At 56.9% G+C, this 16,693-nt stretch overlaps 1 protein-coding gene across 1 annotated transcript in view; it reads left to right on the forward strand.

Annotated features, from left to right (window-relative positions):
• Nucleotides 1–16,693, forward strand: part of Myo7a (myosin VIIA) — a 74,971-nt gene that overhangs the window by 33,095 nt on the left and 25,183 nt on the right. The window contains exons 16-27 of the mRNA XM_047518876.1: nt 4,491–4,628; nt 6,535–6,693; nt 7,042–7,134; nt 8,945–9,039; nt 10,191–10,275; nt 10,557–10,775; nt 11,194–11,301; nt 12,381–12,590; nt 13,320–13,523; nt 13,767–13,943; nt 14,414–14,503; nt 15,773–15,900. Coding sequence (XP_047374832.1) covers nt 4,491–4,628; nt 6,535–6,693; nt 7,042–7,134; nt 8,945–9,039; nt 10,191–10,275; nt 10,557–10,775; nt 11,194–11,301; nt 12,381–12,590; nt 13,320–13,523; nt 13,767–13,943; nt 14,414–14,503; nt 15,773–15,900 — 1,706 coding nt within the window. The remainder of the gene's footprint in view (nt 1–4,490; nt 4,629–6,534; nt 6,694–7,041; nt 7,135–8,944; nt 9,040–10,190; nt 10,276–10,556; nt 10,776–11,193; nt 11,302–12,380; nt 12,591–13,319; nt 13,524–13,766; nt 13,944–14,413; nt 14,504–15,772; nt 15,901–16,693) is intronic.

Genomic DNA, 16,693 nt, shown 5'->3' on the forward strand with positions numbered 1-16,693 from the left:
GAGTGGTTTTGGTTTGTGGTTTTGAGTTGTGTGCGCTGTAGATGCCTCAGTCTTGCAAAGGAGGAAACCAAGTCCTGGAAGAGGGGCCAGCCTTGCCCAGGGTATGCCAGGAGCAAAGGGCAGGGCCAGAACTCCAACCCAGGTCTCCTGTCCCCTCCCCTCAGTTGCCGAGTCTCTCGCTTCTCCACCAGGCCCCTGTGTCAGAGAGGGAGGGGTGTGACATCATTCTGTGGGGAACTGGGACTAGGGGCCACCACTGCCTGTGTGTCCTTTCTGCCACCTTCAGGCTGTGGCTCCTTCGGGCTTCAGATCCCGAAGGTGCGGGATGCCCCTTAGCGCAGCATGGTGCTGCCTCCCCTTCACCTCCCTTTTCTCAACTCAGTTTCCTCTCTGCCCAATGCTGACATCCCCCACATTTAACCTAAGGCTGGGCCCCTCCTTCCCTTGCGGCCAGAGTCTCACAGAGCTCAGGAACAATCTAGAAGCCCCCCTAATAGCAGATCAGGGCACCCAGTGTGTCAAAAGCAGGGAGCTTGTCTGGATGGTGGCCCCTCTCTTCTGCCCCGCCAAACACACACACACACACACACACACACACACACACACACACACAGAGCCAGGTGAATGAGTGTACACAGGAGTGACCCCAGGCAGAGATCTCACAGGCACTTGAGTCTTCAGCAGCCATCTGAAGCTCAGGTGGTGTAGGGTCACAATGGTGAGACAGGTGTGGCTCTGGGGCCTCTGTGCTCTTCCTCTTCCTGTTCCCCAGCCCTTCTGCTCTGCTACTGTCCACTGGCTCTGCACACCTGGTTGAACCCTGTCTTCTTCTCCCATCCCTCCTCTCTCTCCCCTCTTTCCAAACCTCCTGGAGGTGCCTGGAGCCTCTTCGTGTCCTTCCTGTCTGAGGCTCCTCCCCCTCGGTGAGCTCCTCTTTACTGAGGACTCATGTGGCGGCCCAAACGCAGGAGCCTGGGATCCCCTGAGCCCCCAGCCCCAACCACCGCCACACACACTCCTGAGTGAGCTTCAGGAGCTGAGAGTTAGGATACAGCAGTGACGAAGTGGGCATCCGTCACATCTCCTGGCACTCCCTGGGCCAGGCTCTGAGCTCAGCCAAGCTCCTGATTGGCAGGAGCACTTACGGTCACCACCCCACGCACCCCCGCTCACCCTGCTGGCCACTGTCACCCGACTTTACAGGTAAAGAAACGGCCTGGGGAGGCCAAGGTACTTGCTCCAGGTCACACAGCTTGTGACATGCAACAATTAGAACTCAACTCTGTCCCCACGCAGTGCAGGGATGTGCCCAAGGCCACATACAAGTGAGGGCTAAAGTGAGGTTTTCCGAGTCCCTGCTGTTTATCGGGCTGTGCTGAGTCTGAAACCATCATAACTGGGACAGAAAAAATGCTTCCTAAGTGCTGGAAACATGATTCCTCTCCCAAGGGGAAGGAAGAGCTTGGTGAACTGTGAAGCCTTAGGTCACAGCCTACCCGATGGCAGTGTGGCAGCGCAATGCTCCTGTCAGGATGGAAGCCCACAGCACCTCCTTCCGGTGATCTGAGTGCCCAGCCGGGTTTTCCTCCTCTGACTCGCCTCTGTTGCTCTCCCAGCTCGGCTGGTGTGGGGAGAGTCGTGTCCTGAGGGCAGCCCTCCCAGGACAAAGTGGGCCCCGATTAATGTCTACCTCAGCCCTGGGTCCTGGGCCAGAGCCACAGGATGTCTGCTTACCCTCCTGCAGGTGGCCCTCCACCTATGGCTTCCTGCTCCCATCATGCTCCTGTGTTCTGTGGAGCCGTTTAACATCAGCCTCCTGATTTTTTAGTCTAGGTCTCATCCTCACCATCTGCGGATTATCCCAGAAAACAGCACCTCCCAGGATTTCCCTCAATGAATCGGACCCTATCAGAAACTCAGACGGCTAAGGATGTGAGAGTGGCTCTGCAGCCTCACATTCAATCCATGAATATTTATTGGGTGCCCCTTATGTACCCGACATTGTCTCAGGTCCTGGACACACAGTAGTGAACAAAATAGAAAAAAAAAAAATTCTCTGTCCCCCTGGGACTTATGTTCTAGGAGAAGCAGGAAACCTTAGTAAGCCAATGAATAAGGACAGCGAGCCAAGTTGGTGTAAGTGGGGTGGGGAGGGACCAGGGAGGGAGGGAGGAATGAGGTGGTGGGCGCTGCAACTTTGCACAGGAAGGCCTCACTGAGAGGCCAGATGGGAGGCCAGGAGGCCAGTCTGTGCACCTAGAGGGAGGGCTTTGCAGGAAGAGGAGGCTCAGAGGTGCTGCCTGGCACTTCCTGGGCAGGGTCTGGGGGCTGGGGTGACTACAAGAGGGTGAACAGGTGATGGAGCCCAGAGAAACCGATCCCAAGGGCATTGTGGGGCCTTACAAGGACTTGGGCCTTCCTGCAGAGTGAATTGGGAGTCACTGGAGGGTTTTGAGTCAGGAAGAGATGTCACTGGACTTGTTTTAACAGCCTCCCTGGCTGAGGGGTACGTAGTGTGGGTGACCGGGCAGGGAGACCAGTCAGGAGGTTGCCACAGTCATGGGAGAAAGTGAGACTGGGGCCTGGACCAGGCCGATAGTGAAGGAAGCGGTGGGAAGGGATCCGCTTCTGGAGAAGTATATGTATATGTTCTGGTACTGGGCACTGAGCATTCTACTGCTGAGCCACATCTCCAACCCTTTATATTTTTCATTTTGAGGCAGGGTCTAACTAAGTTGCTGAGGGTCTTGCTAAATTACTGAGGCTGGCCTCAGACTTGCAATCCTCCTGGCTTAGCCTCCTTAGTCCCTGGGATTATAGTCACTCGCCACCACACCCGGCTCTGCAGATATTTGAAAGTGGAGCCAGTAAATTTGCTCCAAATCTGATATATTGGATGTGAGAGGTGTTGAGGACAGCTCCCAGGTTTGGGGCCTGAGGGACTGGAAGGTGGGCAGTTTCTGTGAGCCCACGGATGACACTAGAAACCAGTTCGGTAACGCTTCAGTTGAGGAAAGTGTTGGTTGTTCCGTGTGTCAGGCCCAGCAGCAAATAAGGCAGGCTCCACCTGCCCTCACAGGGCTCATGGTCTGGTGGGGTAGACAGACAGACAGACAGACAGGAGCAGCTCCAGTAATGGTCAAACTCAAAGAAGGGTGTGTGTGGTGTGTTTGCATATATGGTGTGTGCATGGTCTGTGTGTGTCCTGGGTGCCTGTGTGCGTGTGCTCTCTGTGTGTACGCAAGGCAGGGGCTTAATGCAGGCTAGGTACAGTCTGACCTGGGCAGCCCCCGCTCCTAGAGGGAGGCCACCCAGGGATCAGGTCCCTTGGCAACTCTGGGGGCTACAGAGCTGAACACTCCATTCCCAGTTTCCCTGGGCAAATTCCTGGACTGCATCCCAAATAAAACTAAGGCGGAAAGCACACATATTTGCAAGCGTTTGCTGTTTCCTGGTGGGTTTCATTAAGTCTGGTGGCATGCTGTCTAAATTTAGGATGGATTAGACACCTCTGGCCCCCAAATACCTCACACATCTACACCTGCACCCCTGATTTTTGACACAGGACCCAAGATGGCATTTATGACTATACAAATGCAAACTCTTACAATAATAGTCAAATTCGTTAATAGGAACTTCTCACCCAAATGAAAACTACCAAGAGAACAATAAAACGGAAATACTGTGGATTAGAACCTGGCTTCTCCTCCAGTTTCCATCAGCGTGGAATGCTCACTTCCTGTTTGTTTGCTCTTAGGTCTTCTCCAGCACTCCCCCTATTTCACAGTAACCTGGGAGGGAACCCTAATAGGGCTAGAATGTGCAGAGGAGGTGGCACTGGGGGACTCAGCTCCAGTACCTGCTAAGGAGGATTATCCAGGCCCGCTGCCCCACCCCCAGCCTGCTGCTGTCTGGCTAATCCCACAGCAGGGGAGGTCCAGGCAGCTCCCTCCTTCCCTCCCCCACAGTCCCCAGGGGCAGGCAGGGACCATCCCAGGGTGCTGCTTATCAAAATATACCCTGACCTCTGACCCTCTTCACTGCCCTGTCAGGGGGATAGATGGCATTATTTTCACTTACAAAACCTAGGTTCAGCACCATCAAGTGATCTACCCAAGGCCACACAGCTAGGAAGCCGTGGGCCAGGGTTTGAACTTAGGTTTGCCTGATCCTGTCTCTAAGATGACCCCAGGGTCCTGAGGTGACCATTTTCATGGGAAGGGAAAGATGAGATTCAGAGACGGTTTGCACCTTGCCCAGAGTCCCCCAGCCTACCAGGAAGGGAACAATCGAGGGATACCTATGAGGTCCTGGGAGGCTCCCTGCAGCAGGTGCCTGGGGCCAAGCTGCAACTCAGCCAGGGGGTTCAAAGGAAAACCAGGTCAGGTCCCGGTCCCCCTGACCTCTCCTCCTGCTTCCCTTGGGCAGCTGCTGGAGGCTGGGAGGGGGCAGGCACAGCCCCTCCCATTGCAGTCTGTCCATCCCCCCAGGGCGCCGAGACCAGGAAGCGCTCGCCCACACTCAGCAGTCAGTTCAAGCGGTCGCTGGAGCTGCTGATGCGCACGCTGGGAGCCTGCCAGCCCTTCTTCGTGCGCTGCATCAAGCCCAACGAGTTCAAGAAGCCCATGGTGAGTGGAGGCCCGGGTGGGGGGCTTTGGAGGGCCGGGCCAAAGGTGGACCAGGGTGAGGGGATGCAAGACTTTGTCGTCTTTGGGGAGGGGCAAGCACCTGAGAGCTTATAGAACTAGGCTCCCATGTACTGGATCCGGCAGGTGCACTGGAGAGAGCTGGTGTCAGTCTGGGCTTTACCACTTCCAAGCTGGAGACACGTCACTTAGTCACTTTCTGCCTCAGTTTCCTCATGGATGGAAATGGGATGGTTCACACCCAACCTGTGGGCATAGTCTGTGCAGTCACGTGTGCAGATTGCTGGGCACATAGTAAGCGCTCAGTAAATGGCAGCCAGGGCTCATGCTCCTTTGAAGACCCCTCCCTTCAGCTCAGCTACCACCTCCTGGAAACCTCCCCTGGCTCCTCTCACTGGGAAGGTCCTAATTTTTCACTCTTCTGATTAACATTTATTTTGCCTTTTCTGTGTAGGGAGCAGACCCTGTCCTGGGCTGGAGGTGTTTGGGGAGGTTGAGGGGCTTAAGCCCTGCAGGCTGCCCCTGCCGGCCCTCTCCTTCTACAGCTGGGTGGTGTTGTTTACCCAGAGCTGGGGCCCACAGGGTCTGGGGAGGGAGGGAAGGAAGGCCAGGGAAAGTGGCCCAGGCAGGAGGAAACAGGCTTCGGAAGCCTACCATCCGCACACACTGTCCCCGTCAGGAAGTCATTTCCCAGAGTGGGTGAGGCCTGTCCCTTTTAGGACCCAGGTCTGCAGGGGCCTGAGAGTCAGAGGGCTCCAGCAACCTCTGCCTTCAGTGCAGGTAGTCCAGGAGGACCTAGGCCAGACTGTGGGGCACCATCTCCCCTGGCCTTGAAATACCCCTGGAACCCTCTCTCAGCCCAGGCCTTGATGGCTGTGGCCTGGACCTTGGCAGGGGCCTCCTTACTGGTCTCCTGCCTCCTGTCTCGTCTCCTGCCACCCACCGCGCGTCCATGTCAGTGACATCATTCTCAGATGCCAATCTAATCTAGTCTGTCCCTGCTCCACACCTTCCCTGGCTCCCCAGACCCACCTTCCAGGCTCCACACAGCCCCTGCACCTGCCTTGCACATCTCTGCCCAGCCCCTCAGTGAGCCCCGGGGGCTGGCCCTGCCTTGCAGCCAGCACACAAACAGCTTTGTGAGTAGAAAATGTGCCTTTTCTTAAGCTGGGTGTAGTTCACACGCCTGTAATTCCAATGGCTCAGGAGGCTGAGGCAGGAGGATCGTGAGTTCAAAGCCAGCCTCAGCAAAAGTGAGGCCCTAAGCAACTCAGTGAGACCCTGTCTCTAAATAAAATACAAAATAGGGCTGGGATGTGGCTCAGTGGTCGAGTGCCTCTGGGTTCAATCCCCAGTACACCCCACCAGAAAAAAGAAAGAAAAATGAGCCTTTTCTTAAGGCACTCTGTTGTCAGCAGCCACAAAGTTGTCTGAATAGCTACTAATCTACGATGGCCGTGTGAAGGGTGTCCCCTGGACCAGTGCTGAGCACCCACTCCTGGCACTGTCCTGGGCTAACCTCTTTGGTCCCTTCAAAGACCCCCAGCAGGTCCTGTGCTTTCAGGTGTCCACTCTTTGAATTTGCTCACCCCACTCCAACCTCAGAATACCCACTCCTTCTTGTCCCTGAAGCCCCCTCTGGATCTCCCAAGGGTCGTGAGCCCGTGTCTCCCTGTGCTCCCACATGGTACAGATCCCCACCATGGGGTTCTCACTTCCGGCTGCTGTGTGGGTTTGACCTGCGGACCTGGGTCCCATGCTGGCTTTGCCCTTTGTGTGCCGTGTGACCTTGGCCTCTCTAGACATTCTCGTGGGGCTGCTCAAACACAGGGCAGGGCCGGCCTCCCCGCAGGAGCCTCACCTTGACACCCTTGGCTCTGCCTGGCAGCTGTTCGACCGTCACCTGTGTGTGCGCCAGCTGCGGTACTCAGGTATGATGGAGACCATCCGAATCCGCCGCGCCGGCTACCCCATCCGCTACAGCTTTGTGGAGTTCGTGGAGCGGTACCGTGTGCTGCTGCCTGGAGTGAAGCCAGCCTATAAGCAGGTACCAGGCCTGAGGTGCAGATGGTGGGAGAGGCGGCCCCCGGAGCTGCCTGAGCAAAGGCCCCAGATTCACATGGGTCAATGAGCTGAGCATGGCATCTGCTCGGCCAGCTCGGTATTGCTGAGAAGAGTGGGGGCTGGGCAGTGGGACGTCAGAGGGCTTCAGTGGCCATGGTGGTCATCATCTGACTTTTGCTAAGGAGAAAATGGAGGTTTGGAGAAGGCAGGTCCCTGCCTGGGTCACATGACCAGTCAGGGCAGAGCTGGGAGGGCCCTGCCTCCCAGCCTCAAGAGGGATACGTGGAGGCCTTCCTGCTGGTGAGGCTGCCCATTCCCTTGTGCCGGCCAGGGCGACCTCCGAGGAACATGCCAACGCATGGCTGAGGCTGTGCTGGGCACCCATGACGACTGGCAGATTGGGAAAACCAAGATCTTTCTGAAGGTGAGCACACCTCTGTCCCCAGGCTGCCTCGGGGGCTGTAAGCTCCCACCATGGGTGGTGTCCCAGGGGTCCCTACAGAGTAAGTTGCCAGGCCAGGTAAGGCTGCCTTGGTGTCAAGGGGAAAGGAGGCTGGCCTTTGGGATCACAGTCCTGAGTGAGGCCTGACCTCAGGTTAGAAACGGAAGACGAGAGGGTCCTGGAATCCGTCGTGGCGCTGTGGTTGACAGCCCAGGGACTTTGGGCAAGTCACTGGCCATTCCTCTCTTCCTTCCCTGTCTATACAAAGAGATGGACCTTGGGGGTGGTCTAGAGTGTATCTTGGGTCCTTTCACTGACTCTGTCCCAGCCTCCCAGAGCACAGCAGCTGGAGTCCTGGCTCCCACAGGCCCTGGTGGCTGCGGGAGGGAGCAGGAAGCTGGCCTTAGGCGTCAGGGCCTCGGAGAGCTGCTGTGAGTCAGCCATGGAAGGGCAGCTGCAGCGGGAGTGCGGGCTTCCTGGGCTTCCTCATTTCCATTTCCGCTGTGTTAGATCAGGCTGTCCTGGGGAACAGGGCGGGGCTCCTGCCTGTGTGGGGGTGGGACCCGGATGGCCAGGACAGCTGGCGGGGGGCGGTGGGGGGGACCTCAAGTGGAGGGAGTCTGGGTCTGGTCTGATTCCTTTTGGGTTGAGGGGCTTGGCGTTAGTCCCGTCATCGCCCGGAGCCCTCCTGTCCTCACTGGATAGACGCGTGATATCCACCACCCGCGCGTCCCACAGCTGCCGACTGGAAAGCACCCTCTGCCAGGCCTTTCTGTGGGGCTTTCATGGTCTCATTCAGTCCTCCCCACATCCTGTGGGATAGGAAGCATGCCCATTTTGTAGGCGCAGAAAGGAGAAGTGAGTGTCCTGAGGTCAGACAGCTAGGATGCAGAGCACCCGGCTTCTAGCCTGGGGTGGTCAGATGTCTAGCCCCTGTCAAGCAGAGGGCAGGCAGGGAGCACCGTGGCTTTTAGAGCCATGGAACTCAGAGGAGCATCATCATCCTCACTTTTCTGGGCTCTTTTGAGAGGTCAAGGGTTACAGTCTTGTCCATTCACCCATCCTGTCCTTCCAGGAGCCCTAACTGAGCAGCTCCTCTGTGCTGTGTGTGTGTCTGGGATTATTTGGCGGATGTAGCTCCCTTATGAGATTCTCACCTGCCCAAAGGCAGGGCCCCAGCTCTCTGGCCCACTGTGACACTGTCCTCAGAAGCCAGCACAGCACGGTGCAGACATCCATTCATTCTTACCACTGGAGTGAGGGTCGGGTCAGGAGCTAGCAGGAGGAAGGGTAGAAACGCCAGCAAGGGCCTGGATCAAGAAGGGGTTGACTGCTAGGGTGAGGAGTCCAGGCAGGGCCTGGGGTCTCGCTAGAAGGTTGCCTCTGGCTACATATGAATTAGGTTCAGAGGGAGAGTGGTGGGGACTGCAAGACCCCTGGTTAGGAGACTGCTGCCAGGATTCTGGAGAGAAATGACAGTGGCCTGGCTAGGGTCCCTGGGAAGTCTGGCAGTGCTGTGGCTTGGGCAGAGATGGCCACAGGGGCCCTCCCACCCTGTCCAGTGAAATGATGCTTCTCCTGCTCCACTGGTCCTGCTGGGCCTCTGGGAAACATCCACAACCCCTGATGCTATGGGGGGCCACCTTGGGCCTGAGCCTGGGTGGGAGATTATAGGCACCACGGAGCCCAAGGCCTGGACCCCACGTGAAGGAAGAGAAGCCCCGCCTGGGAATGAGCTGCTGGCCCTGGAGGAGACATTGTTTGGGCGCTGCTCAGGAGCTCTGCCTTCCAGGACCACCATGACATGCTGCTGGAGGTGGAGCGGGACAAGGCCATCACCGACAGAGTTATCCTCCTCCAGAAGATCATCCGGGGATTCAAAGACAGGTACTTGCCCTGACCAGTTCCTGCCGCCTCAGCCAGGTGAAGGTGCGTGTGCTTGCTTGGCTCACTCTGCTCCCATGTGGACACCAGGAACAGCTACTCATGCCCTGGTGCACACATGGAAACAAGAATATGTGGTTGGCATGCACACACGCTCACACAAACGGAGGAACGCAGAGATGAGACTAACAAATTTCCATCGAGCCATGTAAGCCAAGTAACAGTACCCTTCTCTACGTGCATGTGAAGGTACACGAAGCCACGAGGCACGCTCACGGACCCTCAGTTCACGTCCAGGCCAATGGAATTGCCCAAAGAGGAAATTTAAGATTTTATAAATTACACAGTGTGTCTCATTTTTTATGTAAGGGACATGTGTACGCTTGTGACGATTTGCAAGTGGGCAGGACTAACTTGAATGTGATTCAGCTCCGTGCAAATCTAGGACCTGCCCCTTTTGCAGTTCATATGCCCCTTCCCCCCTCTGTATCCACTCACCTGTCCATCTGTCCTCTTCTGTCTGTCCCTCCTTCCATCCATCCATCCATTGATCTCCTTCCACCGTGGCTCATTTGCTGCGGGTGCATCCAGGCACTTGTGTCAGCTCACCAACACGCCGTCCTTCACTCCTCTGTCTTTTCCTGCTGTCCACAGACACCCATCGTCTGATAAGTGGTCTCTGTCCTCCAATAGGCTGGAGATGGCCTGCAGAAGCAGCCTACTGTGTGCAGGAGGACAGCACTGGGCTCCTCAGAGTCAGACAGACATGGGCCCTAGTCTCAACTTCAAGTCTCAGCTTCCTCATCCATATAATGAGGAAGTTAGACTGTTGGAAGCTCTTAATCTTTTACATTATTTTACTAATTTGTTCATACATGTCCTCCTTTTACAAGTACCTTTTGAATATCTGCCTTAATGGATTTATGTGACAAACCTATATGCCTGCCTATGAGGCAGGAAGAGCGGGCATTATCCATTTTCTAGAAAAGGATGCTGCAGTACAGAAAGGTCTGTGTCTTGCCCAAGGTGACACCATTGGGGTGTCACAGAGTGGGGGCTCTGTGTGCTGTCCTGATCCCAAGCCACTTGCACCCTGGCTGCCTCCAGGCTAGCTCTCTGCTCTGGGATTCACCCCATCACCCCTGCTGTTTCAGGTCCAACTTCCTGAAGCTGAAGAATGCCGCCACACTGATCCAGAGACACTGGCGGGGGCACAACTGCAGGAGGAACTTCGAGTTGGTGAGCCTCCGCCAGGGCTGCCCCAACCTGTCCTTCAGTCAAAGTCCAGGTCTTTGGGAATGATTTGGTGGGTGGTGAGTACTCTGGGGTTACCAGAGACCTCCGAAGGGGCCCTCAGAGTGGCTGGGTCACATGGACCTCTGTGGAGCAGCTCGGCTGCAGCCTGGCTTGGGAGGAGGCCAGTCTGGAACTGGAGGCCTGTGCAGTGGAAGTTGCCACTGGCGGGAGCCTTCTGGGAGGGTGGCAGTCCAGTCTCTGAGTGCAGGGTGGTATCCTTGCAGATGCGCCTGGGCTTCCTGCGGCTGCAGGCCCTGCACCGCTCCCGGAAGTTGCACCAGCAGTACCGCCTGGCCCGCCAGCGCATCATCCAGTTCCAGGCCCGCTGCCGTGCCTACCTAGTGCGCAAGGCCTTCCGCCACCGCCTCTGGGCGGTGCTCACCGTGCAGGCCTACGCCAGGGGCATGATCGCCCGCAGACTGCACCGGCGCCTCCGGGCAGAGGTGAGGGCCACAAAGTCCCCAGCACCCTAGCCCTGCGCTAGGAGGGGTGTCCACTGAGGTGTGTTCTGCCTCAGGCAGACAGGTCAGCCCTGGTGTTGGCCAAGGAGGCCGAGGCCTATGGGAGACTATTGGCCACGCCGGCTCCAAGGACTGGAGAGCAGATCCTGCTTCCACACTCCCAGCCAGGGCACCGCTGGGGCCCAAGTCGCCCTTGTGAATCTTCGGGGGCCCAAGCAAACCTGTTTTGGCTTTGAGATCCGACCTGATCTGGAGAGTCCTGGCGGCCTGTTTCCCTATCTGCCAAATTATTTGTCAGTTGCTTTCAGTTCCAGAACCCAGGCTCAGGGAGAGCTGGCAGGAGGCCCCGTGACAAACGCTGCATGTGTTTTGATGTCCACTTGACTGTCCCTCTCCTTAGTACCTGAGGCGCCTAGAAGCAGAGAAAATGAGACTAGCAGAGGAGGAGAAGCTCCGGAAAGAGATGAGCGCCAAGAAAGCTAAGGAGGAGGCAGAGCGCAAGCATCAGGTGAGCTGGGAACATGGAGAACCTCCCTCGTCTGCTTGCTGGCTCCGTGGCTTTCCTCCAGCAAGCCACTTGTCGCCTGTCTGGCAGCCCTTCTCCCTTCATTCAGGAGGTGTCCTTTCTGAGGCCCACTTGGTGCATGTCTCAGCTCTCACTGGGCCAGACAAGAGGCACCTTCTCTCATGGGGGGATAAAAAGCCTGAGCAGGGGGACAGCGCAGAGGGCCATGCATCCCAATATGGGAGCACCAGCCACAGTGCTACTGAACGCTTGAAATGTGGCTCATCTGAATGACAGTACTGTGGCAAAGAGGTTAGATTCTGAACACTTAATAGGGGGAGAAAGGGTTTAAGATACCTCAGTATTGTTTTTATAATACTGATTATATGTTAAGGTGATATTTGGTAAATATGAGATAAATAACATTATTAAAATTAACTTCACCGATATTTTTTTGCTTTTTTTTGGTAACGGGGATTGAACCCAGAGGTGTTTAACCATTGAGTCACATCCCAAATCCTTTTAAAATATTTTATTTAGAGACAGGGTCTTGGTGAGATGATTGGGGCCTTGCTAAGTTTCTGAGGCTGGCTTTGAACTTGCGATCCTCCTGCCTCAGCCTCCTGGGATTATAAGCATGCACCACTGTGCCTGGCTTCTTTTTGCTTTTTAAAATATGGTTACCACTTTTGTGGCTTACATCTTATTTCTGTTGGGTAGTACTTGATCTAGACCTCAGTCCCGTGCCTGGGGATTTCTAGGTTGGTGTGCAGTGGTCTGTCTCGGGGGAAGTGGTTCCTGGCTGAGCCCTGAGGAATGGGCAGGGCTACTGACTGGGCTGCTCCAGAGGCCTCCCTGTGGCCCAGGGGTGCTGGACATCTATCTGCCTTGGACTGTGAGGTCAGAGCTGAGTGTGGTCAGAGTGGGAAGCCAGGGGTACAGTTCTTCCCTGCACTCAGGAGGCCCTGGTAGATGCTGGGTCTGAGGCTGTCCCAACCTTGCGTTCCCCAAGGACAGCTTGTTTCCTGAGGCTGTGGAACTGGATGCTGACCCCACCTTTTCTGCCTCACCCCAACCTTCAGGAACGCCTGGCCCAGCTGGCTCGTGAGGATGCAGAGCGGGAGCTAAAGGAGAAGGAGGAGGCTCGACGGAAGAAGGAGCTGCTGGAGCAGATGGAGAGGGCCCGCCAGGAGCCCATCAATCACTCAGACATGGTGGACAAGATGTTTGGCTTCCTTGGGACTTCAGGAGGCCTGCCAGGCCAGGAGGGACAGGCACCTAGTGGCTTTGAGGTACCAAACTGGGGACAGGGTTTTCAGAGGTCCCTACACCCCACTGTATGATGGTCCTTCCTCCTCTTGTGTGTGTACACTTGTGTTAAAACCCACCTGAATGGACTGGGGTTGTGGCTCAGTGGTGGAGCACTTGCCTAGTATGTGTGAGTTCCTGGGTTCAACCCCCAGCACCACTTATAAATAAATGAATAAAATAAAGGTCTAGCAACATCTAAAAATATATTTAAACAAACAAACAAAAACCCACCTGAAGCCAGGCAGGTGGTGCACACCTGTAGTCCCCGAGGCTTGGGAGGCTGAGGCAGGAGGATCATGAGTTAAAAGCCAGCCCTAGCAAAAGTGAAGCACTAAGCAACTCAGCGAGACCCAGTCTCTAAATAAAATACAGAATAGGCCTGGGGATGTGCTCAGTGGTTGAGTGCCCCTGAGTTCAATCCCCCAAAAAAACCCACCTGACCCCTCTGAGCAGAAAGTGGTGATGAACTGGGTCCCAGACCCCCTGCAGACCCCGCTTGCCACGTAACCTTGGGCACGTCACTGTCCCTTCCCAGAGCCTTCTTGAGGACCTACTGTGTTTGGGCAGCAGACAGGACATGCAGAGTCCCTACCCTCCTGGAGGAGGAGGTGGCTCTGTGGGGACAGGTCGGGATGGCAATCCAATCTGAGTCTGCCTCTGGCCCTCCCACCTGAGGCCCGCATGGCAGGGAACCCCTCTGTGTCCATCAGGACCTGGAGCAAGGGCGGAGGGAGATGGTGGAGGAGGACGTGGACGCGGCCCTGCCCCTGCCTGACGAGGACGAGGAGGACCTCTCTGAGTACAAATTTGCAAAATTTGCTGCCACCTACTTCCAGGGCACAACCACACACTCCTACACCCGGCGGCCACTCAAACAGCCGCTGCTCTACCACGATGATGAGGGCGACCAGCTGGTGAGGCCTGCCTGCTGCTGGGTCCCTGCTAGCAAGGCTGGGCTGGGGCTGTGGGTGCTGCCCGGTGGTGTGTCCGGGTGGGCAGGGACTAGGTCTGACTGGAGTCTCCCACCTGGGGTGCAGCCTAGGGCCAGACCACGCAGGCCATGTTTCTCCGGGCCCTGTCCTCAAACCACAGGCTATTTCCATGGTGTTAGCAATGTCCTCTGCTCTGGTTTTCTGACATCTGCGCTGTGCCCCAAGGCGGCCCTGGCAGTCTGGATCACCATCCTGCGGTTCATGGGGGACCTCCCGGAGCCCAAGTACCACACAGCCATGAGTGATGGCAGCGAGAAGATCCCTGTGATGACCAAGATTTATGAGACCCTGGGCAAGAAGACATACAAGAGGGAGCTGCAGGCCCTGCAGGGCGAGGGTGAGGTCAGACCAAGGTGCCCCCCCCATCAATGACCCTCCCAGGCCAGTGGGGAGAGTCACCTGGCCTCCGTGCCCTCAGCAGAAAGAGCGCCCTATGATTTGCCCCTGCCTCACCTCCCCGACCCCAGTCTTCTCTCTCTACTTATCGAAGCAAAAGTGTGAGGTTTTGTCGACTGTGAAGTGATGGTCGTAACCACGGGGCCTCATGGCAGAGCAGATGGGCTTTGCTGTTGAGTCAGCTCCTGCAGCCACTCCTCGGGAGGCCTGGGGCGGATCATTATGCTTTCCCTAGTCTGTTTTCCCAACTGCCAGCTGGCTGGTGCAGGTGGGGGGTGCAGGGTGGCAGTGTGGGTGTGTCCTGTGCATCTCACCTGTGCAGAGGTGAGATGATCCCAGGGCACGGCCCCGCTGTCAGGTGGTCTTGACTCTGCTTTCTGCCCAGTCCTTGCCCCTGACCCCTGTTGGTCCTGCAGGCCCAGCTACCTGAGGGGCAGAAGAAGAGCAGTGTGAGGCATAAACTGGTGCACTTGACCCTGAAGAAGAAATCCAAACTCACAGAAGAGGTGAGAGTGGGCCCCAGGGCCTGGCAGCCCTCAAGTAGTGCCTTAGGCTGCAGCTGACTGAGCCGGGAACCCCCAGGAGCGGGAGCAGGAGCGGGTGCTGCCTATCTTTAGGGGCCAGGACAACATGGTGGGCAGACAGGAGCGTGTGGAAGAGCGATGAGCTCAGGCTGGGGCTGGGGTCAGGCAGCGCTTCCCAGAGCAGGGATCAGAGCTTGGAGCGTCCGTATGGTGCATGGTGCAAAGGGGGACTTCCCTGGGGGCAGGGGACTTGCCTGGGGCACTTGATCCAGGGCCTTTCAGGTGGGTGCCTCTCTGTGGCTGAGGTTCTGGCAGAGCATCTGCTCTGCTGAGCGCTCTGAACTCAGTGGGTCCCCTTCTCTTCTGAGCATTGTCCTGGTCCTGGGGCTGGTGGGGCTGTGTCGGACAGATCCAGGCCGTGGCGTTCACAGCTGGGGCCAGCTCCCCCTCCCGCTCCTCCTTGCCCACACCTGAAATTCCTCCTTCCCTTTCCTGCCTGGGGATCTCCTCTTCCGGGAAGCCTCCCTGACCCCTAACTGCAAAGTCAGCAGCTCCTGCTTTGCCTCTGCCCTTGTCCCATCCCCGCCAGAGGCAAGGTTCTAGACTTGTGGGCTCAGATTTGAATCCCTGCTCTGTCCTTGGTATCAGGGGAGCCGAGACAAGAAAATGCCCACTCCACAGGGTCCTGGGAGGAGGGCCCCAGGTGGCAGTGGAGGTGCTCAGGACATGCAAGAACCTTCCATGGCCTTTCCTATCTGGAACCCACACTCCAGCTGCCCACCTCTCCCTCACTGCATCTGGGCAGAGTGTGGGGCTGCTGCTGTGGCCCCACAGAGGGGACACTCATGTCCTAGGAACCAGGTCTGAAACTGGCCACCCTGGGGTCACAGGCCTGGGTGACTGTGTGGTTGGAACCGAGGGTATACTCTGGTGCCAGAGATGTATGAGGGAGCCCACCCCAGAGAGACAGAGAGGTCCCATGGCTGAAAAGTCCTCCCTGGGTGGAGGTTGGGAGCAGGATGTAAGGAAAGTTCAAGGGAACTGTCTTCCCAGAAGTGGAGGTGCCGGGTCAGGGCCCCCAGGCCATGTGAGCAGCTCTTGGCCCAGCATCTAGTCTGCAGGGTGGGGCAGCAGTAGCCTCAGTGGCAGGAGCCCAGCTCCTCTGCCTGCTGCCTGGATCTATTCTGGAGACTGGGCAGTTTCAGGTCCCCAACTTCACCTGCCCTGGCTAAGTGTGTCCCCTTGGCCAAGGTGACTAAGAGGCTGCATGACGGGGAGTCCACAGTGCAGGGCAACAGCATGCTGGAGGACCGGCCCACCTCCAACCTGGAGAAGCTGCACTTCATCATCGGCAACGGGATCCTGCGACCAGCACTGCGGTCAGTGCCTGAGGGACACAGGGAGGCCATGAGGGGGCGCCCGGCACCTCCCGGGCAGGGCTGGAAGACTTTTGGCAGCTGGGTTGTGGCCTCATCACCTTAGCAACAGATGAAACCCAAAGGCCTGTGTTTGACCCTGCTGCTGGCTGGTTGTGTGACCTCGGGTTCCTGGTCTCTCTTAGCCTGTTTTCCTTATCCGTAAAGGGGAAAAATAATGGTGCCCACCTCCTAGGCTGGGGGGAAGCCAGAAAGACAAGAAGTGTGTAAAAGACACGGCGCACAGGAGGCCCTCGGTAATTGTAGCTAGGACTATTGTTACCTGGGTTCAGGGTCACCGTGGCCAGCATGCCCCCTGAGGCCCCTCCCCTGAGGCCAGAGAGCATTTCCCTAGGTCCCAGTAGTTAGGGATGTGATAAGAAGACCCGGGAGTCACCAGGAGCAAGTAAGGGATCAGCCCAGCTCGGTGGGGTGAGGGTGGGCAGGCTTCTCCACCTGGAGCAGCACAGGACCGGGTAAGACGAGCTTGAGCCCATACACTTGTTGTTTGCTATTGCGGGTGGCCTGTTGGGGCAGGGGTCAGCCCCCTTTTCCTGATGAGAAAACAGATTCAGAGTGGGGAAGAGACTTGCCCAGGGTCACTTGGCCTCCCAGACCTCCTGCCTTCCAGGAGAGTCTCCTTCCATTGCTTCCCAAAGTCAGGTATTGCCTTGCTAGAGGCCACTGAAGGCACCCCTCCAGGAGGGAATGGGAGCCACCCAGTCTTCTCACTGCCACAGCCTCCAGAGGGACATGC

Source organism: Sciurus carolinensis, chromosome 11 (assembly GCF_902686445.1).
Source record: "Sciurus carolinensis chromosome 11, mSciCar1.2, whole genome shotgun sequence".
Taxonomy (NCBI): Eukaryota; Metazoa; Chordata; class Mammalia; order Rodentia; family Sciuridae; genus Sciurus; species Sciurus carolinensis.